This window comes from Acomys russatus, chromosome 4 (genome assembly GCF_903995435.1).
Source record: "Acomys russatus chromosome 4, mAcoRus1.1, whole genome shotgun sequence".
Taxonomy (NCBI): Eukaryota; Metazoa; Chordata; class Mammalia; order Rodentia; family Muridae; genus Acomys; species Acomys russatus.
In genome coordinates, this window is record NC_067140.1 from 57,336,580 (window position 1) to 57,361,006 (window position 24,427).

Sequence of the window (24,427 nt, forward strand, 5' to 3'; positions counted from 1 at the left end):
AGACTATCATACAATGGGACAAGGTCAACAGAGACTATCACACAATGGGACAAGGTCAGCAGAGACTATCATACAATGGGACAAGGTCAACAGAGACTATCATACAATGGGACAGTCAGCAGGAAGCTAATTAAGCAACGTTGCCCAGAGGAAACACAGGGTGTTTTAAGAAGCATCACAGGCCTAGCACACAGCAGCCTTGGGACGGACTGATAGCTAACTCCAGTCTCTTCAGAGGGGAAAGCCAAATTCCCAGGACTAAAACCGTCGAGGCCCTGGCCACCAGCCGCGGACTGGCTTTGCCGAGCCGCTCTTGCGCAAGGACACAGAGCTAGGTTCCTTTTGTCCTTCTATCAGGGCCTCTGAAACATCGTTGGAGCAGCCTGGATCTCCAACAGCGGACATTTAGTTGAAAATCTGAGAGGGCCGACAAAGAAGTGTTAGCTTAGACTCCAAAGAACAGTTCATATCCAAGAACAGTTGTGAGTTTTGTTGTTTGTTGCTTCAGGAATTTCCATGTCCTCCTTGCACAGGACCCACGCTTCTCTCCACTGTGTCATCCCGTTCCAGCGCACGTGCTGCCAAAGCTGCCACGAGAGCAGCTGTTCTTAGCCTTCTTTTCTTCTTCTTCTTCTTCTTCTTCTTCTTCTTCTTCTTCTTAGTTTTTCAAGACAGGGTTTCTCTGTGTAGTCTTGGCTGTCCTGGACTCACTTTGTAGACCAGGCTGACCTCGAACTTACACAATCCTCTTGCCTCTGCCTCCCGAGTGCTGGGATTAAAGGTGTGCACCACCACTGCCCGGCTTTCTTCTTTTCTTTTGAAAAACTAAATGGGTGTCTTGCCGGCTTGGACATCTGTGCGCCACACCTGTGCCTGGTGCCTTTGGAGGCCCGAGGGCATCAGATCCCTGGGAACTGGAATTACAGCATTGTGAGCCTGCATGTGGGTGCTGTGAATCAAGCCTGGGTCCTCTGGAAGAGCAGCCAGTGCTCCCAACTGCTGAGCCATCTCTGCAGCTCCAAACCTTGTTTTCGGCATGTTGCAAAAACAGGGTTAAATCTGGAAGGCATGCTATATCGTATAATCACTTCCAGAAAAATACAAGTTAGTGCTCTTGAAGGTACAAGTGTAGGCCCAATTACCTATCACGAGCCTCCTGGCGTGTTCAGTGGAGTAGGCCCTGCTGCACTGAATTGGGTCTGGCACATACCGACATTCTCTTGATGACCTCCCTCTGTTTCTATACCCACAGTAATGAAATTACGATTGGTGGCACACTGAGTGAAATGGGGTTACAGTCAGGTCGGGTTAGAATTCTGGTACTATCTGCCACAGAGTTGAGAACACTGATTTAATAACGTTCTCCTTTGACTTGCTCCAGAAAGCTGGAGGTAGGCTGTGGTAACCTTACACACAAGGAGGAACACATAAATCATGGTGCTTTCAGTTGCCTGGCTCTTGGCCCACTGAGAGCCTTGCCAGATGCTGCCCTGTATTCCAAGACTCATGCCTGGCCAGAACCAATGACTTCCAGAAAGGGCCATTATAAAGGATCAGAAAAGTTTAACTACAACTTTATTCAGTTTTTCTGTGTAGCCTTGGCTGTCCTGGAGCTCTTTGAAGACCAGGCTTGCCTCGAACTCACTGCGATTCACCTGCCTTGGCCTTCTAAATGCTGGGACTGCAGGGGTACACCACGACACCCAGCTATCCTTTAGTTAGTTTTTATACTAACTACCATTTAGAGAAAGGGGACTCTATGCCATGAAGTTCATAATAGTCAGCTGGACACTTACAGGATCTCCAGATACTACCATCTCCAGGGTCATACTGGTCTAACAGTCCTGTCTCGCCACTGCCTCCTAGTTATGAAGCTCATGTTATGCATGACAGATTAAGTCTCAAAACTCCCCCACCCCCACCCCGCTTTGGCTTTTTGAGACAGGGTTTCTCTGGGTAGCCTTGGCTATCCTGGACTCTCTTTGTAGACCAGGCTGGCCTCAAACTTACAGCAAATCCACTTGCCTCTGTCTCCCGCTGGGATTAAAGGCGTGCACCACCATACCTGGCTCTAAGTCTCAAAACTTAAGCAATGTCATTAATGTATTCAAAACTCAATAGAAACAAAATTGGCCAATCACTTAAGGGAGAGCTGAGTTTGATGGCTGTATATCATAAGGTACACCACAATCACAATATTCTTTAATGTGTTTACATTGCTACTTGTGGTGGTTTGAATGAGACCGCTCCATACAGGCTCATGAATTTGAACACTTGGTCACCAGGTGGTGGAGCTGTTTGGGAAAGCTTAGAAGCTATCTTTGCTAAAGAATGTATGTCACAGGGTAGGGATGGGGCACGTGGGGTGAGGGGTGCCCTTTGGCCTCTAAAAGCCTCTCTTTATTTTCAGGTTGCTGTCTGCTTTGTGCTTACAGCTACCGCACCAGGATGGTCTACCTCTGGAACCAGAAGCTCCAATAAACCCATCCTTAAGTTGTCTTGGTTGTGGTATTTCTTCACTGCAGAAGAAAACGAATCCACTGTATTGGGAAACGCAGCTCAGCTCTAACAAGGGGCCAGCACAACTCCTAGGCCTGAAGAGGCGAAGGAACAATTCCTAAAACCTTAAGTAAGCACTGTGCGTGTGGACTTACTGCATAAGTTACGTCAGCAGCCATAGCCTTGGCACAAAGCACAATGCCAGCCTGAAGACTGGCGGAGGAAGGGCCACAACTGCTGCGGCTCACTCCCAGCTCTCCCTCCCCACAACACACATTTCCTCCTTGTAATTACTCCTGACCTGTGCAACTCAAGCAGAAAACTGAAGAGAGCTGACAGATGCTGCCTGTAACCCTAAGCTGCGTGGGTGGGGGCTCGGAACAGTGATGGCTGACAGTGAAAAGGTAGAACAAGATCTGGAACAAACATCATCTATTATGTCAGGAACAAAATTGAGGCATTAAATGTCTGGTTTGTTAGCACTTATACAGCTAAATAAATAGAAAAGGTTGGCAAAAAAGTGTTCAAAAGCACGATTTTCAAGTTGTACTTTTTCTCATTGTTAAAGTTCTGTGTTCAAACTAAAGGTACAAGTCATTAAGCTAGTGTTCATTTTTAGACTTTACCCCCAAAGCAACAGGTCAACATTGCATTCCTGAACTATATTCAGTCTTGTATTCTTACCAAGGATCTGTGTGAAACTTTTTCCAAAATATAATCTAGGTCACAAAACCCAGGTTTGAGAAATTGTTTACTTAGGCTAAAAGTTGTTGTGACTCACTAAACAGCTAAGACTTGAAATTGGTAGAAATTCAATAAACTGGATATATGTTGCTGAGGCTCCTGGAATGTAAATGTATGACACTTTTTTTTTTTCAAGACAGGGTTTCTCTGTGTGGCCCTGGCTTCGAACTCACAGAGATCCACCCGCCTCTGCCTCCCCCAGTGCTTGGATCAAAGACGTGGGCCACTGTGCCCAGCTGATACTCTTCCCACTGTTGTACTTTTGTAACTTCTCACTGTTGGATTAAACGTTTTCATGTTCTACACTCAACAGTGTGTTAAGGAAGAAAGGTGAGTTGAGGGGATGGGGTAGCAATATATACAACCAAATTCATTCTTAGGTCCTGAATATATATTGTCCAGTCTTTATTGCCCTCAACTTAAGGGAGAAAGATCTAATGCCACTGTGTGGGGGTTGAAATAAGTACCAAAGGAAAAGCAGTTCCCTCCACCTCCAATAAGCAGGAGCTGCCGCTCTTCAGGAAGGAGGGTACTGCTGTGGTTATGCAACATTAGTGGCCAAGGCACGGATGCTGTGTCAATCTGATACTCAGCGCTCAACCCTGTAGCCAAATTGATAACAGTCACTCCAGGCACTGAGGAGGAATGAATCCAGACCCCTCCAACCAGGAGCAGCTTTCCATTAAACACATGAGCGGTGTGAGAGTATCTTGGGGTAATGGGGGGCTGGATATCTATTGATTCCCAGAGGAATCCAGAGGACATTGGTCTGAGAAAGAGGACAGAGCTCAGTGGTTCCTCAGAAGCCCCAAGGCCTCCAGCGACAAGCGCTCCGCCTTGCCAACTGCAGGCACCATGCGTATGCCGACCTTCCGGTGCCGCCCCTTCCACCGGGATTCTGACCCAAGCCATTGTCTCTACATGTAGGAAATGACAGTCACTTAGCACAGGTTCCGACACACTGCGGCCACCATACACAAATAAGTATCTCTGATTCTGAAAACAGACTTCTGTTGTTGAATGCCGCCAACGTGACAACACGGGGTCTTCTTCTAAGGCAGCCATTGTTACTGTTACATTTTGGCCCTCGGGGCAATTGTCTTCACTTTTGTATAAATCAAGTTGGAGGGTCCCGGAGGCTGGATTTACTGGGGACAGTCTCCCTCCAAGAACCAGAACCCGAGTATCTGAAAGCCTTGTCATGGTGTGATAAAGGCGTCCATCCCACTGCTCTTCAGTCCCCAGGGTACTTATTTGGCTACCTTTCCACTCAGAGTCACGGGATCTCGCGAGCAAGTGAAACCTGCTCACTCGGCAGTGTCGTCCCTCTTGCTCTCCAAAGCCTCCAGCACTGAAAATGATGCCAGGGCTCAGGAGGACAGAGGCGTGGCCATATCTCTTCAGGCTTGAGTGCTGGTGGTAGTCACTAGTGACTACTCTGGCAGAAAGAAACCCCGAAGGCGAAGCAGGATCTATCTGAAAAGAAACCTCCGAGGGCGGAAACACCGGGGTTTTGGACAGAGTATCTCCCCTGTATGCTGCCAGGATGAAATAGTGGGCACACTTCAGATGCCACTCCTCAAATTCATCAAAGGGCTCAAGCGTCTCGACCCGCTGGCGCTCACTTGCGGGGAGAAGGCGGCGATAGAACTCGTTCAGGTCCAGGGCGCTGCAGGCAGCCCAGCCAGCTTGAAGGAAGCGCAGTCGCTGGGCATCCACGTCGGGAAAGAGTTCCAGGCCATGCAGGGGCGAGTTCAACCGCCGAAAGTGCTGCAGCATGATTTGCCCAAAGGCGTCTCGCGGCTTCATCTGCTCATAGATTACGAAAAGGGCGTCGGGGAAACGCTGGGCGGCCCAGGCGATGAGGGCCGCGGCACTGGTGGGGTCCAGGTAGGTCAGCACCGCCTCGGCCAGGAGCAGCGTGGGCGAGGTGAAGTCCAGGCCCGCGCCGCCCAGGGCCTCGGCTAATCGCGGGAGCTCCCGCAGGTCGGCGCCCACGATGCGGTAGTCCGAGCTCGCGAAGCACAGAGCTGACGCCGAGTCCCCGATCTCGAAAGGGCCGGTCAGCGCGCACAGCTCCGGGGTCTCCCCGATCCTCTCCGCCTTGAGCCGAGACACGTCCGGGAAGTCCACCTCCCAGACGGCAGCCCGGGCCAGGAGGCCCGCAGCTTTCAGGCGAAAATAAAGCGAGTCGGAGCCAGAGCCCAGTGACAGGACCTGCGCCCTGTTCGGGGCCGGGAGCGCGGCGGCGAGCTGGAGGAAGGCGCGCACGCAGTGACGCACGGCGCGCGTGCGTACGTAATAGCCGCGGTGGATGAGCGGCGTGCGCCGCACGGGCCCTGGGGCCAGCAGCGCCGCGAAGTCATCGCGCACGTATCCGTGTGCGGCTAGCGATCGCTTGCTCAGGGCGCTGCTGTCGTTTGTGCCCTGGACCGTTCCCGCCCGGCGCTCGCGGCCTCGCCGGCCCATGACCAGAAGGCGCTCCGCAATACTCCACAGGAACACTCACCGGGCTCCAGCTCAGCCGCTTCCGGGTGCGGCTGTGCGTCACTTCCGAGTAGAGCGCTAAAAACCGCGAGAGACTTGATTTCTCTCCGCCCCCCCCCCATTAGGTTTTCCTGCGAACACGCCTTCTGCTTTGGTGACAGCTAGCGTGTGGGGAACTCAAGTTGCCGCTTTTCTACAGGGGAAAAACTTGTGTAGGTCCTCGTGTTTGAGAAACTTTTTTAGGTGAGTCGGGGGCTGACGACTTGACTTCCTCCAGAGGAGGACCAGCACCGCGGATTTTTAGCAATCATGAATAGATTGTTCCTTGCACTAAAGTAACAAGTTTTCCCCCCTTGATTCATTGTTCTCGTTGCGAGGTAGAACTCATTTAAATCTTAAATTAGGCAATATGGAAAGTGAAGAAAGAGATCTATACAGAAAATTACTGATAATTTAACTCACCACCCCCGTACATGCTATTGATTCTCGCATATTCTAAGTTCTGTGCTAGATCTACAGTGAGTAAAGTATTCAACCCGTCTTCAGCTATAAAACACCACTCTCCTCTACTTACGGAATTCTGTGATTCTTATGTGGTGTTGAGCATGTCCGCTGAAAATAGCAATAGGAAGGATGTGATTATTCCGTGGCATGGTTAGTTCCCCCTCCCCCACTAAGGAAGCAAGCCAGGTTGAGGTTTTGACAAAGTTTCTACATTGAGTGCCTAGGAGATACCAATAATAAAGCGCTCCCAGAGATAGGTAGAAACTTTATCGTTTGTTAATTTGGTGTCTGGCATAATTAGGAAAGGAAATTAGGATGACTTTAAGAATGGTTAACTCAGAGCAGTGATACCTAACAGCTGAGAGCATGAGTTTGGAGTCTGGCTGGTTCAAGAAAAGGGTTCTATGGAGGTTTGGTTATTGAAGAATGTTTTTGTGTTCAGGAGCTCATTAGCAATCGTAGAAGAGCAGTTTTTGTGGCGCTCAGTGAGTGCAAAATATGTTAACAGAGCAGTGGCACATGCCTGTAATCCCAGCCTGGGTAAGGAAGGTGCTGGTACACCATGAATGTGAAATAAAAAGTTTTCTTGTCAAAACAGATATGTACTACATCAGCAAGTTAGCCTGGCATTACCCAGTAGATAAGAAGTTAAAGGAATAAACAGATACGTTAGATCTTGGTTTTTTACTAACTTGGATTTTTAATATACCACTTAGGAAATTGAATCCCCCCCTTTTAAAAAAAATATTCTTTACTAGTCATTTCCTCATTGCAGATTCATCTACCTTTAAATTAATGGGAGTGGGGGGCACGGAATGAAAAGGAAATATCACAATACTAGCAGTGGTGTTTCTTTGTTTGTATGTTAGATCTAAAAATATTTACATTTGTTAATATAGGTGAAATTGACCCTAAAGCTACACACAGAGCAAGTCTGGTTAAACTGTGTATAAGTAAGGGAATCAGAAGAAAGTCCAGCACCTCAGAAATTCTGGTAAGGTGTATTGTCCAGACCAAGAATAAAGTGAAGAGAAGTCTTTGCCTCCTCCTACAGTGATGGAGGCAGAAGGACAGCAGTGGCCTCACAAGACAGACTTTTACATGCAGTTGCCAAAAGTGGTAAGAATTAACTACAGATTTCTTGTTATTGCATAATGACCTTTGTATTGTTTTCCACAAAGGAAAAGTAAATTTATGGGTAGAAACTGTAGGCGGAGTGGATGCTGGCTAACTTCTTACTGAGTGTATCCTCTTGTCACAGGAGCTTCATGCCCACCTGAATGGCTCCATTAGTTCCAGGACCATGAAGAAATTAATAGCCAAGAAGCCACATCTTAAAGTTCATGATCACATGACCATGATTGACAAGGGAAAGAAAAGGACTTTAGAAGAGTGAGTTTGGGGAGGTTGTGGGAATACTTTGATTGTAAGTATTTTGAGATTATAATATTTAAGAATCAGATTTTAATACTAAAATAGGGTAGACATCTGGCATGGAAAAAATATAACGTAACATGCAGCATTTTTCCAACTGTCAGACACCTGACAGTATTTTTAATTATTTATATTGCTTGTTGAATTATACTATATTGAGTTGTTCCTTAGATTTGAACCCAAAGGCATATTGATTTTTCCCTATTTGCTGTTACTGGCAGGATTAGAAAATGGGAATTATTATTTTATACTTTACAATATAAACAAATAATCTTATTTTTTGGCTACTAAGTTGTCTTTCTAGATCAGTGTAATTTTTGAAATAATGTATCCCGTGGTTCTTTGTAAATCTAAATGTATACTTACTATTAACCACAAATTTACTAAATTCCATTTAGGGTGTTTTCTTGAGTAACAAGTTTTGTCGAGTAAGTGTATTAAAACATTTTTCTTCTTTTGTAGATGTTTCCAGATGTTCCAAGTTATTCACCAGCTGACTACTAACCCTGAGGATATTCTAATGGTGAGGCATGGAGTGTGAGTTCTCAGTGCAGTGTGCATTTCACATTGCATATGACCTTTTGCTTTCATCAAGGCTCTGATAAAATTATTTTCTTTATTTCCCTCAGTTTCTTTTTCTTTTTGTTTTCTTCTTTTGTTTCGCTTTCTTTTTCCTATTAATTTTTATCTTTTCTTTTTTCATGACAACTCTTTTAAAAATCAATATAAGACATTGGCCTAACAGCTAATGTAAAGTCTATTATTATTTTTCAAAAATGAGGAAGGGTCTAGGAGGCAGAGGGAGACAGATCTCTGTGAGTTTGAGGCCAGTGTGGTCTACAAAACAAGTTCAGGATAGACAAGGCTACACAGAGAAACTCGGTCTCAAAAAACAAACCAAAAAAAGAAGAAGAAGAAGAAGAAGAAGAAGAAGAAGAAGAAGAAGAAGAAGGGAGTAGAAGGGCAAAGTGAGGAAAGAGCAAGATCATAAGGAAAGATGTGGCACATGTTTATAATCCAGCACTCAGGATCACAAATTCAAGGTCAGCCTATACTGCATAGCAAGACTGACATCTCCCACTGCCTCTCCCTCTTCCTGTCTGTCTGTCTGTCTCTCAAAAAATTAATTTTTGAACTAGTTTTCCTCTTTGGAACAAGCATGTTAATTTTATTGATATCCTTCTAAAGAAGAATTAACTTTAATAGTTTGGTTCAGCAGAAGTTGACTGTGTATTCCCAATGTCTCAGGCACTATACCAAATACTTGGGGGCTGTAAAGAGACACAGATACAACCCCTGATTCTGGAGGCTTCATGGTGAGGTTGGAGAGGTAGACCTGTCGGTAGATGGATTCGTGTAATGCGGTAAGCTCTTTGTTGGAGACAGGCACAGGGAGTCATAAGCTTCTAAAAGGATACAATCTCATTATCTGCTCAGCAGATGCCAGGGAACACTGTCTACCATAAGAGCTCAACGTTACTTTATTAATGGATATTACAGAGCAAGTAGTGAAATTGTAGGCTTCAAGAGCTTAATACACCATGCGTAGAGTAATGCTATGTTCACCGGCTTCATTAGGTTTTAGGCTGAAAGTTGGCCAAAAGCTCTTAAATGAGATATAAAGATTCTATGCTATTCTATATAGTGCTGCTGACGTGAGCATCTACAGATGATGACAGCAGAGTAGCCATACACTCCACAAACATGTATGAGAGTAAGAGGTCGTTTTTATAGAAGTGAGATTGTGGGGAATCCTGGTTGGGTTTATTTTATTTTATTTTTGTCAGCTTGAGAAGAAACTCGACATACCTGGAAAGAGGGAATCTTCATTGATAAAATGCCTCCATAAGATTGGTCTGTAGGCAAGTCTACTGGGCATGTTTTGATTGGCAAGGCCCAGCCCTCTGTGGGCAGTGTACCCCTGCTGCGCAAATCATGAGAAGCCAGTAGGCAGCAGGCTTACGTGGCTTCCGCCCTGACTTCTCTCAGTGATGGAGTGTGACATGAGAGTTGTAAGCTTAAATAAACCCTTGTTTCCCTGAGTTGCTTTTAGCCAGAGTGTTTTATCCCAGCAATAGAAACTCTTAAGACATAAACTCTGGTCGAAGGGACATATGTATGTATAATGTGAAGAGTCAGGACTGGAGTGTGTATAAAAATAAGATGTTCTAGAGAAGCCATGCATGGTGGCGCACACCTTTAGTCCTAGCATTTGAGGGGCAGAGGCAGGCGGATCTCTGTGAGTTCCAAGCCAGTCTGGTCTACAAAGGGAGTTTCAGGATAGCTAAGGCCATTACACAGAGAAACCCTGTCTTGAAAAACAAAAAAACAAAAAATTCATTTTGGGGCCAGGAAGTCTTGGTGCACACCTTTAATCCCAACATTTGGGAAGCAGAGGCAGGCAGATCTCTTGAGTTTGAGGCCAGCCTGCTCTACAGACCGGGTGAATCTCAAGGACAGCCAGGGCTATGTAGAGAAGCTGTCTTGAAAAACAAACAAACAAAACTTTCTTTTTTGGCAAAAAGGTGGGCGCAGACATTGTATTGCTGTGAATTCACTAAGTGCCGTCCTGTTCAATGTTGTCTGCAGAATTAGCCAACACTTGTTCCTTTGTTAGCACTGAGCTTGCAGTTTTATGCACAAATACAGTCAAAGATAACGACTGGTGTAAGAGCTGAAGGGCTACGACGACGGACTTGTGGGGTCCTCATTCTGGTCTTTTTCCCCATCTAAGCTTGATATTTCTAGGACTGATGGCAGGAAAGCAGAATTTGTACTATATTAGAAAGTTTTACTTTAGTTATCAAAGACTCTTTGCCTAAGGGGAATTTTCCCAATCACTTCAGAGAAAGTTAGCCCTGCTAGAATTTGGTAAAAAAATACAAGGCATTCCTAAGTAACTTGTATAAGAACCTTAAGGTAGGACTTTAGCCAACACACAAGTAATGCCTGCCCGTCATGCTAGCAGCTGTTTACGTCTGTCTGTACATTTCCCAGCACCATACAAACATCGCATGGCTCAGTGGCACTGACTCCCTTTCTGTTTTATCTGCTATTATAAACACTGCAAAGCCAAGGAATGGTTTACAGAAAGGAGGGGAAGCCAGGCATGCTACTAGGCAGGCAGAGGATGGAGAATCGGGTGAGTTCAAGGCCCACCTAGACTACCTGAAACCCGGTCTCAAAAAAAGAAAAAGCATGGCTAATGTGCAGACTTTTTTCACAAGGGAATGTGGTTGCTGAACTGACATAGTCTGCATAAGGGGTGGACGAAGCAGGCACTCCCTCGGCCTGGGAGATTTGCTGCATGCTCTGCCAGTCAGATGCAGCAAATGGAATGAGGCTACAGCACTTGGCCTTTTCACTGGGCACCTTCCTCTAGCATTTTCAACATTGTGTTCATTGCCTTTGTTATTAGGTCACAAAAGATGTCATTAAGGAATTTGCAGATGATGGTGTCAAGTACCTGGAGCTAAGGAGCACACCCAGAGGGGAAAATGCTACTGGTAAAATTTAATTATTTCTCAGTGACTATACTGTCTGTTCTGTTGCCATTTGTTCTGGTCACACAAGGCCTATATTTGTTTCCATTACTCAACAACATAAAATCCTATGGTATATGTTAGTGATACTTAAAATGGCTTTTAAAAAATATACATGGTGCTGAGTTTCAAGTCCAGGACCTCCTACTGTGTAGGCGAGTGATAGAATACTGAGCCACAGTGATGTCCATTATGCATAAGTTATTCTTAAATCAAAGTAGAAAACCCACTTGGGCACTCTTTGGTAAAGAAGAAGAAATATCCCCCTCTTTAATTTTAATCTTCCTTGTTTAGGGTTTTTTGTTTGTTTATTTGTTTTCTTCGAGAAAAGGACACAGCTTATAGGGAAATGGCCGAGTTGGTAAAGTACTTGATTTACAACCATGAGGATCTGAATTCAAGACCCAGAACCCATGTGAAAAGGCTGGGCACAGTGCGCTTGCAGTCTCAGCACTAGGGGGGGTGGGGACAGGCCAGTTCCTGGGGCTGGATGGCCTGCAGCCTTCAGGTTAAGCTCTATGCTAGAGTCTGTGTCAAAAACCAAGGCGAATGGCACCTAAGAGGAATAGCTATGATTGTCCTCAGGCCTCCACAGATTTCACAGACACGTGTGCGCGCGCGCACACACACACACACACACACACACACACACTTCACAAAGGACATCACCTTTGCATTGTCTCCAGCAAAGGCTGTTCTAGTTCCTGCATTTGTGAAATGGTGTCACTGAACACAGTCATAGCGCTGCACGTCTGTAACACTCTGAAGGCACAAGTGAGAGAACAGCAAGTTTCTGCTGACCGTTGGCTACAGAGCCAGAATCTCGGGGCTGGGAGCCTGTTGATTTGTTTTTTCATCAGGAGCTATTATATATTGTCACTGAGTCCCTCTTGACCTGAAGAGACGTAGGTTATCTTACACCATAATATATAGCCAATTAAGAACTAAAATGTGAAACTATTACATGTTGAAATGGGAGATTCTTATCTTACGGCTGTAGCTGTAGAATCAGTTTCTAGTTATACAATGTGGCATGTGCATGCCCATGTGTGGTGACACACATACCTACAAGCACAAATAAACAAACCTAAGGAGAAATATTGGCAGCCAGATGTGATGATACATAACTTTAATCCAGTGCTAAGGAGGCAGAGGCAGGCAGATCTCTGTGAGTTCAAGGCCAGCTTGGTCTATATAGGGAGTTCCAGACCAGCCAAAGCAATATAGTGAAACCCTATCCCAAAAAAGGAAAACGTTCTGTTTGCAAAGATACTTCCAGGTGGATTTACCCAATGCAGTGTAAATTGCTGAACATATAAAGCTAGTGGTGTTTTTTCTGCTAAACATATGCATGTGTGCATAGTAGTAAGTAAGGTGTAGTTACCAATCAGAAGTGGGATTGTGGCTGCTGCTCTTTATTCTTTGTAATGCTCTGTTATACTGAAAGTTTTCCATCAAAACCAAACATTTATGACAAGTAAAAAGCAATTTTAGAGGCTGTTCTGGAACAGTCTTGCAGTTACCCCAGGGGAAGACTTGAGCACTGAGACTTGGAATGGCATCTCTGAGGCCCTGGACATGAGGCACGTTATGAGCAGGGTTGGTGAGAAGAAACTTGCAATTTTATTTTTTTTCCCCCTAGATTAGAAAAAAAAAAATCCTGCTAAGTGAGAAAATCTATTTATTTGTTTTTTTTTTTTTTTTTTAAAACAGTCTTTGTAGACCAGGTTGGTCTAAAACTTCTAAAAACTTCCTCAGCCTAACACCTCCAGATGCCAAAATTAAGGTAGCACCACATGACTGACCCTTAATTACTTTTCTTTTCTCTTCCTTTCTTTCTGTCTTTCTTTTCTTTTGGGGGGGGGGCAGGTTTCCGAAACAGAGTTTCTCTGTGTCCTGACCTCACTCTGTAGACCAGGTTGGCCTCAAACTCACAGCAATCCACCTGCCTCTGCCTCCTGAGTGCTGGGATTACAGGCATGTGCCACTATGTCCAGTTTAACTACTTATTTTTTAAATTAAAAAATTATTAAGATTGTGTGAAGAACATGCCATAGCACACATGTGGAGATCAAAGGACAAAGATTAATTTTCAAGTAGCTTTGTATTGCCTGTCATTTGGTCTTTTTTTTTTTCTATTTTCTGTCTTTTATTACTTCTATGTTTGCTTATGAATATTTTTATAAAGTACTTATTATTCTTAAAGTTTATTTTTTCTTTCCTTTTTAGCTCTGTCTTTTCAATTTTATTGAAATACGGTTATCATTTGTAGAAGTGTAGTATTAAGTAGGGGCTTTTTCTGTGCTTGTTGTAGCTCCCAAATAAAGATACGGAGACTTACTACGTTAATTAATAAGCTTTAAGCATATAGCTTGGCAAGTGTTGATCAATTCTAACCCAAATATACTAGCCTGGCTGTTTCCCAGCCATGTGCCCCATGCTACTTGTTATCTTAATTTTGCGGTGGCTGCTCCTGTTCTGTCTGTCCTCGGGGCAAACTCCTCATGGCATTCTCTCGTTCTCTCTTTCTCTTTCTCTCTCTCTCTCTCTCAACTCCCCCCCCCCCCCCCCCCCCGCTTGTTTGTTCCTCACTAAGACCCTCCAACTGGGATCAGAAGTCCTGCCTCCTCTCTTCTCTGCCCAGCTATAGGCTGCCCAGCTCTTTGTTAACCAATCAGAAATGATGGAGAACAGTTTCTACACAACATTGAGACAGGAGATTCTTCACAGAAATGGCAGCACACACATCTGTGTGTACAGCAACCAGATCTCTGGGCACAGGAGTCAGCATCTGAATACACAATACACAAGATGACCATCCCCCAACAGTCATTAACCGAAATGGCCTTTTGATAGCACATAATGGTAGGGTAGAAAGCTGGAAGAGCTAGAAAGCTGGAGGATCATGAGTTTGAGGCTAGCCTGGGCTACATCTTTTAGGGACAGGAACATGATTCAGTGGTAGAGCATTAGCTTAGTAAACATAACATCTTAAATTCAGTCTACAGGTCCACACAGACAGACAAAGAATACTGTACTAAAATGTTCCCTCTTGGGGCCAGAGAAATTGCTCAGCACTGAAGAGCCCTTCTACCCTTGCAGAGGTCTAGTTGGGTTCTTAGCATCCATATCAGGTGGCTCACAAGAACCTGTAACTCCACTCCAGGAGATAAGACACCCTTTTCGGCCTCTGTGGGCACTCATATACATCTGTGCATGTGCATACACACACACACACACACACACACACACACACACATTTTTGGTTGTGAGCCTAGCTTTTAATGGCTGAGCCATCTCTCCAGCCCATGATAAAATATTTTCTAAAAAGTTTTCCTAAAGGTCATATAAGCAGGCCCTAGCATATCGTAGAGTGATGTTCATTCAGTGATGCTGTTTGAAGGAGGAAATAGGTGATAATGACTTTACATGTGATCCTCTGTGCTCTTTCAAGGAATGACCAAGAAGACCTACGTGGAATCTATTCTTGAAGGCATAAAACAGTGCAAACAAGAAAATGTAGATATTGATGTAAGGTAAGGAGATGCTGTATTAGTAAGTTTCCCTTTCAAACAACAGAATGTGATGGTTCGCTGTCTTATGAAAGTGATGGGTTTTCTTAAAATCAACCTGTTAGCTGGGGATGGTGGCGCACGCCTTTAATCACAGCACTTGGGAGGCAGAGGCAGGCAGATCTCTGTGAGTTCGAGGCCAGCCTGGTCTACAAAGTGAGTCCAGGACAGCCAGGGCTACACAGAGAAACCTTGTCTTGAAAAAAGAACCCGGTTGTTTAAAATGAGAACACAATTCTGAATTTAACCATCTGGCACTAAAATTCTAGTATTTTTGTTCAAGTGGAGCTTAGTGTGGATTTTATAGCTACCCACATAATCCCCCATGATCTGGCTGATTTTCTTCAATCATCGTCTAAGCCAATCGGATTTGCTTATTCCATACTAGCCTATTTCATCACACCAGGCTAAGACTGTCCGTCTCGGCGCCTTACACTTACTGGTACTTACCCCTTCCCCCATGTCCTTACACAGCTACCTTCCCATTGTTCAGATCTCATTTTGGCTGTTATTTCTTCACAGAGGCCATCTTGACCAGTCTATCCAACATGCTTCTTGCCCCCAAGCCCTCTCTTCACACATGTTCCCCTGTAGCGTTAATTTGTGCTGTCATGAAATATACACACCCTTTGCCTGGAGTGTAGATTCACCACTACATCGCCAGTACTCTGAGCAAAGCAAGCCTTTTGTTTCTGTTTTTGTCTTTTGAGACAGAGAGTCAAGTAGCCTAGACTGACCTGGAACTTGTTATATAGACAGGTTGACCTTGAGCTCCTGTCTCCTGCCTTTACCTCCCTAGTGCTGGGATTATTGAACGTGCCATCATGCCTGACGTCACAACCTATTTATTCTCGCCAAAAAACTAACTCTGTTCTAATTAAGCTTCTAGACTAGGTCCAAGGATCACCTTATAGAAAATACAAGAGCTTAGGGAGGCAGAGGCAGGCAGATCGCTGTGAGTTTGAGGTCAGCCTGGTTTACAAAGCGAGTCCAGGACAGGCAAGGCTACACAGAGAAACCCTGTCTCAGAAAACAAAAACAAAACCAGAATCCTGTGAGAATCATTGTAGAACGAGCAACCTTATTTTTTTAAACAAGTAAGTTGAAAGAAAAGAGGTAGGATGGAAATGAGAATGAGAGAGAAGTGAGTAGGAATAGATTAAAAGACACTTAAGGGAGTGGGGAGATGGCTTAGTTGGTAAAGAACTTGCCTAGCAAATGTGAGGACATAAGTTCAAATCCCCTAGAAGCCCCATGTTCTAAGAAAAGCCGATGTCCATGCAGTAATCTTAAAATGATGAGACAGGCAGATCCTTGGAGGTTCACAGGCCAGCTAGCTTGGCCTACAGGAGGAAGTCCCAGGCCAGGGAGACACTCTGTTCCAGAGAAGAGGTGGGAGGTGCTTGAGGGCCCACATCCAATTGTCCTCTGACCTTCACATGCTCAACAAGCACATCCCAGCTGGATTTGCATTCCTGCAAATGAACACACACACACACACACACACACACACACACACACACACACACACACACGTACACACGCACAAAAATACATTTTAAAAAGAGAAAGATAAGAGATACAGTGACTAACAAAAAGTACAGACTTCATTTAGATCCTAAAACAACAACAAAAAATAAATAAATAAAAACTCCCAAAGATGTGAACAAAATAGTGAGATTATTGGAAATTTGAATTGTCTCGATACTGATACTACTTAGGCATTCATGTCTTGTTCTGTGTAGCCAAGTACAATGTCCTGCTTGGACTCACTACTTTTTGTAGTAAGCTATATTCCAGGAAGCCAGCCACTCTCTGACAACATTCAGAATTGTTTTTTTATATGCATTATAATTTTCCAAATGTGGATTTTTGTTTGTAGTTTTTGTTTGTTTGTTTATTTTTGTTTTAGCCAGGGTCTAGATATGGTCTAATGTGGCTCAGGCTGGCCTCAACTCCGCCCATTCTCTGGTATTTTGTGGTTCTGAGTTGCTGTTACTCCTCTGGTGCCTTTGTACCAAGTAACCTCAGGGGACCAGCTGAGCATATAAGGAAAAGGCTGGCCTTGAACTTGCATTGTAGTCGAGGACAATCTTTCTGCCTCCACCTTGCAGATACTTTGATTATAGGCATACACACACCCATGCTTGGCTTCAATTGGGATTTTCTTGATCATAGTATCTTTCTTCCAGGTTAGTATCAATTGTGTTATTTCTTATATTAAAGGTATTTGATGGCAATTGACAGAAGAGGTGGCCCGACAGTAGCCAAGGAGACTGTTGAACTTGCTAAAGAGTTCTTCCTCTCAACTGAGGATACAGTGCTTGGCCTTGACCTCAGTGGAGATCCTACTGTAAGTTACTATGTTTTCTCCTAATGGTGAGTCAGTCAGTGGGGTGAAGGTTATACATTAGGGTCCAGCACACACCAAATGAAGCCCTGTCCTGCCCTAGACCACCAGAATATATAACAGGCTTTCTTAAGGGTTCTTGAAAAAATACCATAGAGTATAGATATTATTGGATATGACCACTTTCTCTGTTCTTCTAGAGACAGTATACAACTAGTCTTTGTGTGCAGAAGTTAATTCCATTGTGTATGATGGATAGATAAGGATGTTGGGGTGTAATTATATCATAACTCCCCCACCCCCGCCAGAAAGAATGGTTACATGAGCTTCGTAAGTGAAAGATCAAACAAAAGTCTTGGGGCCAAATAATTCTTTGTTAGGGTCTGTCTTCTGATTTTGTCTTTTTATGATTTTGTGGGTGGTGGTGGTGTTTTTAATGATGAACACTTCCTATTTCAAGTGAGTTCTCCATAATACTAAGCGTCTATGTGTCTTTCAGAAATAAAAACTTTGGCCTGTCATACCCAACTTGCTTATTGGCCTTAGCTCACTGGTTCTGGACTTAAGAGTCAAGGTCAGGGACACTCTTCCCATGGTGTCTTCCCTAAAGTGTCTACACATTATAGGCTGTCATAAGCAACAGGCTCAAATGAAAACAATCTGTCATCATTTTATCCCTTTATTGGGGCACAGCACCAGATCCATCATCAATCTGTTCAGTATTCTCAAGCACCCTTATTTTATCTTCAAGATAGGACAAGCAACAGACTTCTTGGAACCTCTTTTAGAAGCTAAAAAAGCAGGTCTGAAGTTGGCATTGCATCTCGCAGAGGTAAATAATGTTATAGAGTGGAGAGGGCAGATTGTAATTTAAATAATAAAGCTGTTTGCAAGTAACTAGAAATAAGCCTTGGGGAAACATTTTTTTTTCTTTTGAAACAGGATCTCATGTAACCGGGACTGGCTTGGGACTCACTGTGTAGCTGAGGATGACCTTGAACTTCTGATTCTTCTGTCCCCACCTCCCAAGTGTTAGGGGTTGCAGGCATGTGTCACTATGCTGTTTAGAAGACATTTTAAAAGGAGGAGTTATAAGTTTTGTAAATGTTAATTAAAACATTAAGGCATGAGTTGCTTTAATACTACCGTTTTTAGGTTTTTATGTCCCATTATACTGTGAGCAGTTATCTCTGGTCTGTGCTTAGGATCAGAACCCGCTAGGTATCTTAGTTTCTTATTTGCTGCATCGCATATAAAATAGTTCATTTAAAAATGTTCTAGTCATATGGGCAGTGCTGACGCACACCTTTAATGCCAGCATCTGGGAGGCAGAGGCAGGTGGAGCTCTGAGTTTGACGTCAGCCTGATCTGCAGAGTTCCAGGACAGCCAAGGTTACATAGAGAAATCCTATCTTGAATTCCCAGCCCCCCAGAAAAGATTTTAAAAAGTTCTGGTCATTTGCCTTCTAGTCTATCTAGGAGAAAATGGGTATAACTAGACATTGCCTGATTGTGGTATGTCCATAGGTAGCCCTGTCAATATAACATGTGAGCACACTGAGGGAGGTATATGGCCTTGGAGTCTGACGATCCCATCCCAGATTATCAACAGTGTTTTAAAAAATACTTCATGTTTTTTGACTATAAGTCTCACATACCTGAAGAAATTTCAAGTATAAGGAATTACAGCACCAAAGGAAAAAGATGTAAAATCCACCCATGAGATGATACTAAATTTAATGTGTGTACTTTTCTACTTTTTTCCTAATACATGTGAACACTGTACATACATATATACATATAGAATTAAGGGGGCTTATTTTGTTTGTAGAAGTTTGGATTTTTTTAGCTTTTATTTCTTTATGATCATATTTCATAAGACTATTATTAGACTATAAAGGATTAACAGAGCTGAGAATGTTTGAGAAGGGTTAAGTAATTATATTTTCTAAAAATGTTTGCATTCACTACTCAGAGGGCAGAATAAAATACCTCAGTTACTGGCAGAGGCCATTGACCCCTTCTTTTCACTTTTCTGAAGATTCCAAATAGGAAAAAGGAAACACAAATGCTGCTGGATCTGCTCCCTGACAGGATTGGGCATGGAACATTCCTCAACTCCTCTGAGGGAGAGTCCCTGGGTCAGGTGGACTTTGTGAGGCAACACCAGATACCTCTTGGTAAGACCTAGAATTTCATGTTGCTCAGACAACCCTTTATCTCTTCTTCTTCCAGGTCCTAGATTGCAAGATTTATGTGGGAAAGTACTGTTCTAAAGTTCAGATGTTTACAAAGTAAGGCACATGGTGTGTGTGCTTCCTGGGTCTCAGTTCTCATTTAAGTCCTCCCCCACCCGTGTGTGTGTGTTTGTGTGTGTGCGCGTGTGTCCATATTACTTCCTGACTGTTACAGTCCCTAGTGCTGGAAACAGCCTTTTGTTGTTTTGTTGTTGTCATAATTGTTTTGTTTGTTTAAGAAATAAAGGTTGGCTGGAGAGATGGCTCAGTGTTTTTAACCAGAGGGACACAATTCTGTTGCCAGCACCTATATCAGGGGCTCACAACCACTGTAACCCTAGCTCCAAGGGATCTGATGCGCTCTTCTGGACGCCTTAAGTTCCTACACTCACATGTATACACTCACAGAAAAAAATACTTAATTATTTTTATTTTATGTGATTGGTTTTTTTGCCTACATGTATGTATGTGTGAGGGTGTCAAGTCCCTGGAACTAGAGTTACAGACAGTTGTGAGCTACCATGTTGTTGCTGGGAATTGAACTGAGGACCTCTGGAAGAACAGTCAGTGCTCTTAACCTCTGAGCCATGGCTCCAGCCCCATATACAGGAAACTTTTTAAAAGTGAAAAATAAAGGTCATTTAGAATTTTCAAATTAACACATGGGTCCAGTGAGATGGCTCACAGGTAGACATGTGTCCTGCCAACCCTGATGACCTGAGTTCTGTTTGGTAACTCATAGGGTCCTCTGACTTACCCCCTCATGTGAAAAATATAAAATTAATGTTATGGAAATATATAGCATTTACTTAACAATTAAGAATTATAGCCAAGGGACTGGAGAGATGGCTCAGAGGTTAAGAGCACTGCCTGCTCTTCCGAAGGTCCTGAGTTCAATTCCCAGCAACCACATGGTGGCTCATAACCATCTATAATGAGATCTGGTGCCCTCTTCTGGACTGCAGGCTTACATACAGGCAAAACATTGTGTACTAAATAAATAAATATTACTTAAAAAAAAAAGAACTACAGCCAGGCATGGTGGCACAGGCTTATAATCCTACCATGTGGGAGGCTAAGGCAGGAGGCTTACTAGTTTGAGACTATTCTAGATTACTCATGGAAATCTGTCTCAAAAATAAGGGAAACTGGGGCTGGCTCAGCAGTTAAGAGCATGGGTATCTACCAGAGGACCTGGGTTCAATCCCAGAACCCACACAGGAGCTCACACTCTGTAACTTAAGTTCCAAGGCATCCTCCTCAGGCACCAGGCACACAAGTTACACAAAGACATATACACAGGCAAAATATCTGACATATAAAATAAAACTTTAAAACATGTTAAAATTAGGGAAATTTAACTTATTTTACATGCTAACCCTGCACACTTGATTGTGAATATTTGTTGCAGTCACTCACTACACTTGCTGAGACTAGAGCAATAAACAAAGCAGTTTCTTCATAAGAAACTCATCAGAAGACAGCAAATACATCTCAATAAAAACAGTTTGGGGCCAGGCATGATAGCACGCCTTTAATCCCAGCACTGCAAAGGCAGGTGGATCTCCCTCAGTTCAGGGTCAGCCTGGTCTACGTAGGAGACCTTGTCTTAAAACAAAAAACCAAAACCAACAACAATGGATATGAAGACCGATTCTATTCCAGGCCTGTAATCTTTCTGTCCATCTTTAAAGCAAGGGAAGGAAATACTGTGAAGAAAACATTAACTCCCTGCCTGGCATAGCAGCTGCCACAACTATACCATATAACCTCTGTCCAAGCGCCTTATCTGGAGCACACCTTGTGTGTGTTCGTATGCAGTGCTTGGAAGCAAATGCAGGGTCTTGCATGTGCAGGGTCGGCCTATTCGGCTAAGGTGCGCCCCCGACTCAGAGCTAGCATTTCACATTACATGTAACGAGGAGTACATTGTGTAGAACAGTGAAACTGCCTAAATCAGCACAGTTTGGGAGTTTCCTCATCATTCTGCTCGGTGAATGATTCACTTACTTGCATTTAATAGGAGTTTCCCCTTTCTTCTAGAACTTTGTTTGACCTCAAACATCAAAAGCCAGACAGTTCCTTCTTATGAGCAGCATCACTTTGGATTCTGGTACAGCGCCGCTCATCCTTCTGTGATCTGTGTAAGAAGTATTCCATTTCTTCTCCTCTAAGTTGCTACGTTGAATTAAGTCCTGTTAATTTATTTGGCTGACTGCCTTGGGTTCCTGAAGGAAATGTCCCTATAGTGGAGCCAGAGGGGATGGGGACGAGATGCTGCAGAGGGCTCAGGTGATTCCCATTTGTCTCTGAGAAACAGCAGGGCAGTATTTGGGGAAGCTTTAAAAACAAATGCTGATGCTCAGTACCCATCCCACAGGACTCAGCTTTATTTGATCTTGGATGAGTCCTGGGATATGCTCTAAAAGTTCTTTATGTGTTTTAGTATGCAGCAGGATTGAATCACTCTGGTTGTTTTAAGTATAAACAAGTTTGTTACAGGTGTGAATTTATAAGTGCCTGTTTAGAAAATAGATTTTTATAGAGGGACTTTCAGACCCACCTGCAGGATGAATAATGACACAGAGGCTTTTAACATTTTAAAGCTTAGCGGTTTAGCTGGGCAGGTTCCCAGACAGCTTTCTAGCTTAACGCGACTAATTCTGGCACTGTGTCCCGCCATGTGGCCAGCTCTACCTCTCTGCTCCTGTTCCCGTCCTTCTGCTTACCTGTGTTCTGCTGGTGAATCAATCTCTTTCTTTCTGTCTCTCTTTGTCTTTCTCTGTGTCTCTCTGTCTCTGTCTGTCTGTCTGTCTGTCTGTCTCTCTCCGCAACCCCCCTCCTGGAAGTTCCACCCTCTACTTCCTTTCCAACTATTGGCCATCAGATCTTTATTACATCCAATAGGCAAGGATGTAATGTTTACATAATATGAGAGCAGTTATGGGCCCTAGAAATGACATCAAGATCCACAAGTAAGCTAGCACTTAGCCTCGACTGGTTTCACATTGAACAATCAAATATCCAGACACACCTTCACACAAAGTGCCCCAACATTCTGAACAAAAAAAAGGGGCATTTTTACAAAGCACTTTTTGTTTATTTTGAACTGTTCTTGTTTACATTGGCAGACGGATGATAAAGGTGTCTTTGCAACATACCTTTCTCAAGAATATCAAATGGCAGCAGAAACATTTAATTTGACCCCATCTCAGGTGTGGGATCTGTCTTACGAATCCATCAACTACATCTTCGCATCTGACAACACCAGAGCAGAACTGAGAAGGAGGTGGAATCACCTGAAGCCCAAAGTGTTATTACACTTTTAAACTGTGATGAGGCTAACTACATTTGATTATACATTGTAACCACGATCTTCCTGCTGCATCCCACCCAGGGAACTGTCCACTACTGCCCTTGAAGCTCAGTAGCCCAATGTATGTGGGGTCTTAAGTCCACACCTTCATATGGAAAGTGCTCAATAACATCTCACACAAAGAGCCCTGAGGTCTTGCATGGCTTTACCTCCATGCTGCTTGCTGGAGGGTTGTTAACTAATCCCTTATCCCACTAGTGACTTTCTTTCTTCACTTAGCACTCCTTCCCTATGAGTGACCATAAAACTTCCGAGAAGCTCTTTTGTCTTCAGGGAAACCTCTATGTTTTCTTTCTTCTTCTTTTTCTTTTGGTTTTTCGAGACAGGGTTTCTCTGTGTAGCCTTGGCTGTCCTGGACTCGCTTTGTAGACCAGGCTGGCCTTGGAATTCAGTGATCTGCCTGCCTCTGCCTCCCAAGTGCTGGGATTAAAGGCGTGTGCCACCATGCCCAGCTTTACCTCTATGTTTTCTTAGCTTTAATCAGATTCCTTCCACTTCCTTTGATCCTTTCAAGTAGTATTTCTCAAGACTATTGTGTCAGGTCACACTGCATACCCAAACCATTTGTATGAATGCCTAGCAGGTGACTCTGTAGTAACAGAGCTAGAATCTGGCTTTGCTGTCCTCAAAATGTCTTAGAAATAACTGAAATAATAAAAATACTTGAGTGTAATTAAAGGAAAGAATTGCTGGCTCAAAGTGAGAAAGACACCTGGCTGGAACTTCCATTTTAAAAATCAGCTTCTATTAGGCTTCCTTTGTAGAAGCTCCTAGGACCTCCATGGTGCCAGGACTCACTTAAAAGTAAACACATTTTCCTCCTGAACCCCAGTTTCTGAAATAACTCTGCAGCTTAAATATATTTACAAAAGTCTAGGCCAATATAGCCAGGCATGTTCCCTGACTTGCTCATGCCTAACATCCTGTTTATTCTATTCTAAGTTCAATGTAGCTGGTTACCTCTGCCATTTCCTACATCCATCTTCTTCAGTCTCGGGTGAATCTCCTCCCCACCCCACCCCCGGAACTCCCACCTCCTTATTTCCTGCCTCAGCTTTTTATTGGTAGGTGATGCTTCCATACAGACACAAGAGGTTCCTTCTATAGGTAGCATTGTGGCTTCTAGGGTTCTCCTATGACCCCATGTCCACATAATGGCCCATGCTTACATAAACACACATATACCACGTCCACTTTAGCCAAAGACAAGGGACAACTAAGCTTGCCTCTGAATGGCAAGAAAGACTTTAACAGATAAAAAAATGTCCTGTTAGTTTTTTTCAATTTGACACAAGCTAAGAGTCATTTGGGAAGAGGGACCCTCAACTGAGAAAATGCTCCCACCGGATTGGCCTCATCAGTGCTTGATCAGTTAGTGGGTCCTTCCCACCGAGAGTGATGCCACCCTCAGCAGGTGGTTCTGAAATAAGAAAGGAAATTGAGCAAGCCACGAGGAGCCAGCCACGAGGAGCCAGCCAGTAGCCAGCACTCCTCCATTTGCTTCAGCTTCAGTTTCTGCCTCAACTTCCCAGGATGATGGACTACAATTGTAAGAGACAATAAACTTTCTTCCTCGAGCTGCTTTTGGTTATGGTGTTTTATCACAGCACTAAAAACACTAAGACAATAAGGTATGTTTGAATTGCTCGCCTTAGAATCCATGTTTTCCCTAATCTCAGAGA

The 24,427-nt window shown here is 43.8% G+C and overlaps 2 protein-coding genes across 2 annotated transcripts; one reads left to right on the top strand and one right to left on the bottom strand.

Annotated features, from left to right (window-relative positions):
- Positions 1-3,583: 3,583 nt before the first annotated feature.
- On the bottom strand, positions 3,584-5,780 carry Lcmt2 (leucine carboxyl methyltransferase 2). The gene has a single exon (XM_051144480.1). It carries the CDS (start codon positions 5,710-5,712, stop codon positions 3,658-3,660), a length of 2,055 nt encoding a protein of 684 aa, XP_051000437.1. The 5' UTR covers positions 5,713-5,780; the 3' UTR covers positions 3,584-3,657.
- A 1,323-nt stretch (positions 5,781-7,103) lies between these two features.
- On the top strand, positions 7,104-23,464 carry Adal (adenosine deaminase like). The gene is given in 11 exon segments (XM_051144482.1): positions 7,104-7,353; positions 7,496-7,626; positions 8,131-8,191; positions 11,087-11,174; positions 14,665-14,746; positions 17,009-17,135; positions 17,884-17,964; positions 19,174-19,312; positions 21,413-21,513; positions 22,501-22,683; positions 22,686-23,464. Coding segments are annotated over 11 exon segments (1,095 nt in total). The 5' UTR covers positions 7,104-7,290; the 3' UTR covers positions 22,725-23,464.
- The last annotated feature ends 963 nt before the right edge of the window (positions 23,465-24,427 follow it).